Source organism: Tenrec ecaudatus, chromosome 6 (assembly GCF_050624435.1).
Source record: "Tenrec ecaudatus isolate mTenEca1 chromosome 6, mTenEca1.hap1, whole genome shotgun sequence".
In the NCBI taxonomy this organism is placed as follows: Eukaryota; Metazoa; Chordata; class Mammalia; order Afrosoricida; family Tenrecidae; genus Tenrec; species Tenrec ecaudatus.
Window position 1 is genome coordinate 77,669,597 of NC_134535.1, and position 7,233 is coordinate 77,676,829.

At 34.3% G+C, this 7,233-nt stretch overlaps 1 protein-coding gene across 1 annotated transcript; it reads right to left on the reverse strand.

Annotated features, from left to right (window-relative positions):
• Positions 1–6,037: 6,037 nt before the first annotated feature.
• On the reverse strand, positions 6,038–6,976 carry LOC142450948 (olfactory receptor 6C75-like). Its single transcript, XM_075552882.1, has one exon. The coding sequence runs from the start codon at positions 6,974–6,976 to the stop codon at positions 6,038–6,040; it is 939 nt and encodes a 312-aa protein (XP_075408997.1).
• Positions 6,977–7,233: the final 257 nt, after the last annotated feature.

Genomic DNA, 7,233 nt, shown 5'->3' on the forward strand with positions numbered 1-7,233 from the left:
AAACAGAAAGAACAAAGATGAACCTGACCACAGATTTCTTGCAAAAATGCCTTATCCCAAGCCAATAGTACTTTTGAACTAATAAAATTATTGATTTATTAAAAAATGAGATAGAACAACTTAAAGAGACAAAACAATAACCATAATTGGGTATTAAATTACACAAATATGAAAATTTTCAAAGAGAAAAGTTAAAATAAGTAGCAACAAAATTTTAAGAACTACATCTTGTAAGGTAGACAGCTAGAAAATCCTCTCTATAATTCCATATGAGAAATGGAGACTTATAGAAAGATCATAGGGATATGTAATCATTAATTCACATTAACAAGGATGAAGAAAGCTTTTCACAGGGCTCCTCAGTAGAAGAATTAAGCCAAGGAATTATCAAATCTGCTTGAAGATAAGTCAAGAGGAATCAGCAACACTAACACACATACATATTAATAATGATGAATTATTGTGAATTATAACATTTGGAAAATATGTGTAATTTTAAAATCACAAAGAAAAAAGGCAAACATTTGTAAACATATATTTGAAAAATTAATAGTTGCTCATTTAAAAATTTTTATTAAAAAATGTGAACTCAGAGATGCAAAAAAAAATTCAGAAAAATACAAACTACTAAAACAAATACAAAGGAAAAATCGAGATTACTAGGATTAGATGTTGTTTCAGAGGAAAAAGAATTAGAATAAAAGCAGACTCTCATGTGCAAGCGTAAGAAAATAAGGAAGTGTGGAAACTGGGAGGAAGTGTAATCATGATCTTACATTGAGAGCAATACAATTAATGAGATGAAAGATAACATAGATGAAAGCAAAACTGATGATCTGTTCTATAAACCTTCAGCCAATTCAAGTAGGGGGTTATTTTTCCTCTTTTTTAAAAGAAGATATTATTGGGCTTTTTATAAAATATCAAAACAATACTATATTAACCTGCTACAGTTACAGTAATAAAAATCAATAACTTAGTGGCATAAAATATCAGAAATTTATTTCTAAAATCAGAAATAAAAGTATAAGAAGTAGCATGCTTTTTCTGAATGCTTTAGGCAAGAATTCTTCTTGTCTCTTCCTAGCTTATGACCCTTTCGTTACAGTGTCTGAATCTACTTCACACTTCCTTTCTTGGGTGCATATGTATCTGTGCCTCTTTCTTATAGCGATACCAGCCATATTAGTGTGAAGGGCCATCATAATTCATTATTACTTCATGTTAGCTTAACTGTTTATATCTGCAAACACCTTGCTTACATAAAGTTCACATGCTGAAGCAGACATAAATTTTGCGGGTACTTTATTTTCCTCAATACAAATAATCAGTAGGAAGTAAATGAGGGTACTGGATAAGAATATACTATATTTTGTAGAATTATTTTGTTATCAATTTTAATTGATACAAAACAAGTTAAAATCAAACCTACTGGAATTTATTTCAACTCTATGTAAATCCCTATATAGTGTGTATAAACTTCTCAATCTTTATGGGAGCTAACAGCCTCATCTATTTCCCAAGGAGTGATGTGGCATTAGAACTGCCAACTGTGTGGTTAGTAATCCAGTGCCTAACCCACAGCCCCACCAGGTTTTCTAATATTCATATGGTAAACTTGCTAAGCTACTGCCTTCTGGTATTGCTAAAATGATAGAAAAATTGAGCAAGAGCCAAAATTGCAAATCCAAATATAGACCCATGCTTACATAAATTCATTCATATTTAGGCTACTCCAGGATAATACAATGACAGCACATTGCTTTTAATAACACATGGAGTTGAGGGGGTGGGGGAATCTATCAAGTTTATCGCTTTAGAGTCCCCTTAAAGATTTGTTATAACTCTCCTCTCTGATGTCTCAATCTTGAATTCATCTATCAAAGCTTCCTGAGCTTCCTCAAATTTCTTGTTTACAATTCACATCTTCCAGAGCAGATTGTAAACACAACTTAGTTAAAGCAAGTCATTTCCTAGAGATTTAGTGTATAAAAGGCTACTGTGTGTTTTCTGTAAGATCTCCTCTTAGGGTACATTCTTTCCATAAACTGACTTGAAGCCAGAAGGAGAAACATAAAAACAACATGAAACAAAAGCTATATTTCCTTATTTGCTCATGCCTATGGATCAGGTAAATGACTCAAATTTATGTTGACAACTTTGCTTGGTATTATGTTAACTTTGTTGAACACAACAGAGAGACATCATTTAGCCATTTTGTTTTAGTCGAAATCTCCTTTGTGTGTTTTCCCTTTCAGGAGGATAAATCTTGAAACCAAGCCCACTGCCATCAAGTGATTCAGTGTTATAATAAACCTATGTATAGGGTTTACATGATTATAAAACTGAATAGGATCAAATAGAGTCATTGTTTTTCTCACGGAGCAACTGGCAAGTTTGTGTGGTCATCTGTCCCATTGATAGCCCGACACCCACCCAATATCACCACCGGGGGTTTATCCAGCACAATAGAAATGCCTGAAAATAACTTTTAAAATTTCCTCAGTATTGGTAGATACAAGTATAGTTAAAGGAAGTTAAAATTTTTCCATGAAGATTTTGAAGGCTCCTGTGCACACTGTATAATTTGGTCAAATATTTAATGTGCACACTTGACATTCAATGTTTATTATTTTAACTCTTTAACCTGAGCATGTGCAACAGAATGAAACATCACCTGTCCCTGCACTATCCTCACAATCACTGTTGTGTTTTACCCATTACTGTAGCTATGGTTTCCACTCCTCTCTTTTAGAGTCTGGGGTAGTTAGATGATATAAAGTTTTATTACACACATGTATGAGTGTGAATGGATTTTCTCTAGGCAACCCAACCTAACAGATGGTTTTCCTATTTTCAGTGACCCTCTACTTTATCGATCATGCATATCCTTCTGCAGGGACTTTTCCTGCTAATAGCATGTCATGTGCAAAGTACATGAATTAAAACTTTGCCATTCTTTCTTCTAAAAGCGTACTTGGTCCAAAATACATTCGTTGATTCTTCTGAAAATCTATGTTACAGTCAATACTCATAGAGTATTAAGGATATTGTTGGGAAGTTTCTGTGTTATGTTGGATCGCCTTTCTTTGGAATGGGCATAAGTGAGGATCTCTTCTAGTCAATTGGCTAGTAATCATCTTCTAAATTGTCTTGGCAGAGTGAAGCACATTTAAGTGTCCCAGAATTCCCTTTTTGACATGTTACCACTAACTGTGTGTTTGCTTACTGTGATGGCTTTGCATTTCTGTGATGCTGGATGCTATGCCAATTGTATTTAAAATACCAGTTAGAGTCAGCCTGGTTGGAAAAGTTGCAAGGGAGCTTCTGCAGTAAAATAGAGCAGCAAGAGAAAACAGATGGGCCACTTGAAAAATGGACCGCTAAAACCTTACGAATGGTAGCAGTACACCGGCTGATGCAGATCTTGAAGGCGTGTGCCTCTAGGTGGAAGAAACTCAAAATATGACTGAGGAAGAATTGCCACCCCAAAGTAGTATCAACCTAAGGGCAGGAATGGAACAACCTAAGGGCAGGAATGTGGCACCATGGAAAATTTATTAATAATCAGAAAATTTATTAAAATCAGAAAAGGAAATGCACAAAGTATGAATCTAGGAAAATTAGAGATTGTCAATGAAACTAAAAGTTCAATATCCTAGATATTGTTGTCATCAGGTGCTGTCATGTCTGTATCGACCCTACCAAATACAACGGAGCCAAACACCGCCTGGTCCTGGGGAATTCTCACAAATGTTCTCAAGATTAAGCCCATTGTTGCCACCACCATGTCCATTCATCTTTTTGACGGCCCTTCTGTTTGACTGTCTTGGTACTTTGCCAATAACGATGTCCTTATCTAGGAACTGGTATCTCCTGAAAACATGTCCCAGATGATGAGATTTCACCCTCTGGCCTCTAAGGGGCCTTCTGGATGTATGAGAAGGTAGATTTGTATGTTCTTTTGTCAGCCCATCCTACTTTCATAGTCTTCACCAAAATAAACTGCTATTCTCATTTTTATTTTTCTAATAAAAGGTATTTTTACAAAATACAGAGTACAAAAATGTTCTAAGATTACTTGAATGGGTGATATGTATGTATTTTAATTTAATGATCAAGAAGGATTTTCAGCCAGGTAATTAAAAAGATAACAGAAAGCTCATTTATTCAGGAATAATGTTAATCTTCTGAAAGTATTTTCCAAGTATCTGAGGTGAAATACTTTATGGGCCTATGCCCAATTAAATATTACTTTGCAGTAATATTAAAAAATTTTATTTTTGTGATCATTCCACTTTAAGTTTGGCAGAAATAATTTCAAGACACTTACAGATCTATGAAAATAATGCTTTATGCTTTAATCCTTAAACAATAATATGATAGAAATGGCCATGTTTAACTTAAAAAAATAAAGTCACAAAACAGATATAATTTGTCTGATTATCATACTGATGTTAAAGAAAAATGCCTTTTTTGCACACTGGATTTTCACTTTTGCGCATCTGCTTACTTGTTATGGTCTTAAAAAAGCAAATTCATATCAGAGTCACATAAGAAAAAAAACAGCACCTCCTGTCATGTAGTTGACTTCAATTCACATAAAACATACAACACAGAGTAGAACCACCACTTTAGCTTTCCAAGGCTGCAAAACTTTACAGGAGCAAAATGTCTCACCTTTCACCAAAAGATTTACAGTTGGATTTGAGCTATTGACCAGGCCTACCTCTTCACCTACTATACCATTTGGGCTGAGTAATAGATTCATTTTTGTCCAATGATCCTATGTTAGAAGCTAGCTAAAAGAAAAATAAAGTAGACCATCTCATGTAATAACAATACTAAGATTAAACTGAGTGCTTAAAGACACTCTCATGTACCAACTAGAAGAAAAAATATTTCTATCATACACTAAAAAAGTACTTAGACCTCTTATCAAAAACATACACTCACTCTAGGGTGAAAATCAAGAAACAGAAATAAAATCTACTTTGTGACTAGTAAAACATGCACTGACACAGACAACTAATTTTATTAACATTTTATTAATTCTTCCTTACGGTTGAGGGTCTCCTTAAGTATTATATTAAGATTGAACACTTTTTGAACCCATCTAAATTTCTTTTGAACATCAGTTTCTTTCGGAGAAAAGATCAAAGTTTTCTGTCGAAGAGAATGGAAATATAAAGACAGTTTTGTAGGTTTGGTAAAAAAGAAACGTGAGATATAAATCTATAATTTCCAGTATTATCTTAAGAGAATAAACATAGCTTACCAGTCTAGATGGAGATTTGTTGTATTTTTCACATCAGTGGGAAAGAGAAATTTTGGTATGAATTGAAAAACAATTTAATAAAAAAATTAATTTTTTCAGGTAAAAATAATTTGACTTTACAGACTATGATTTTCCATTTAAATAGAAACTGGCAGATATAGGGAACTATTTGGTTGTTTTTTAGAAAATATTACAACAGGAAAAATATTACCTCTTCTTACACTTGAAATTTTATTACATTTCCTATGAAGACTAGTTAAAATCAATGCAAATTCATTTCAAATAATCAAAATAATATTTCTGAGGAAATGTTTCTTAAATATCTACTATACATTTAAATAAAATTTGTTATTTAAATAGATTGTTCTTATGTGTATAACATATTCTTCCTAGTGACAAAGTAGAAATAGACAAACTAATTAAGGAATTTTATTTATTTAAAGTAAAAGAAATTATACCTTGTCAATTTTAAATTATTTCAATCTCTGTTTCCCAGGTTGTATTCAGAATCTATCTAGCCATGATATAAAAAAATTTGAAATTATTAATTTAACTAAAATTTAGTGACATGGGTGAGAACGCAAGCATTTTTATTGTAACTAAAATAGGTAAAGGCCTGTTTTTTAAAAAGGTGCATTATTTATATATAATATGTCTACAAGATGGTGTGAAATTAATAGCTTATAAAGAATTTATTTTGAGAACAGAGACTCTGTCATTCAGCATTGTTTCCGAGAATGCATTTTTATATAGCTACGTTCATTTATTTGAGGAGAAGGCCACCCTCTGGACCATGCTCCTGAAGGCTTGTTTCACTTGCTGATTCCGTAGTGTGTATATGAACGGATTCAAGAGGGGAGCCACAGAGGTATTGAGCACGGCTATTCCTTTACTCAATGTCACCCGTTCCCTTGCAGAGGGCTTGATGTACATGAAGATGCAGCTGCCATAAGAAAGGGAGACAACAATCATGTGGGAGGAACAGGTAGAAAAGGCTTTTTTCTTTTGACTTCTGGAAGGCAATCTCAGAATGGTCCCCATGATCTTTGTATAGGAGGTGATTACTAGTGTCAGAGTGGCCATGAGTGTTACAACAGCAAAGACAAATGCCAGGAGTTCTAGAAAGCGAGTGTTGGTGCAAGACAGCTGTAGCATTGGAGAAGAGTCACATAAAAAGTGATCAATTATGTTGGAGGCACAGAAATCCAGCTGGAGCAGCAGCATTGTGGCTGGAAAGATGATCAGGAAGCCTGCTAGCCAAGAACTAAAGACCAGCAGGACGCAGACGTTGGGGCTCATGATGGTCATGTAATGCAGGGGTTTGCAGATGGCCACATAGCGGTCATAGGACATGGCAGCCAGAAAGTAAAACTCGGTCACTCCCAATAAGAAGAAAAAGAATAGCTGAGCCACACAACCATTGTAGGAGATTGTCTTGTCCCCTGTTACAATGGTGACAAGGAACCTTGGAATGCAAACAGAAGTGTATGATATTTCTAGGAAGGAGAAGTTCCGAAGGAAGAAATACATAGGGGTCTGGAGGTGGGGATCAGAGAGTGTGAGGGTGATAATGATGAGGTTCCCCGTCACACTTAGCATGTATGTGACAAGAAGGAATATAAACAGCACAACCTGCCACAGTGGGTCATCTGTCAGTCCCAGTAGAATAAATTCTGTTACTGCTGTGTGATTTCGCATCTTTCCTTTTTTATTATAGCATTTATCTGTCTGCAGCTTCACAATGAAAGTCAGGAAATCATGACACTAATAGAGAGATCCAAAACAAACAAGGAAAACAACACAATTGTTCTTGCTTTAAAAAATGAATATTTTAAAATATGCTCTTATTTTTACCTTCTATTATTCATTGTTCCTATACTTCTTATAGTGTGTTTTGCTACGTATTTATTTGTTTCTGCCTTCTAAATATTACACTGTACTTCCTGAGAAGATTT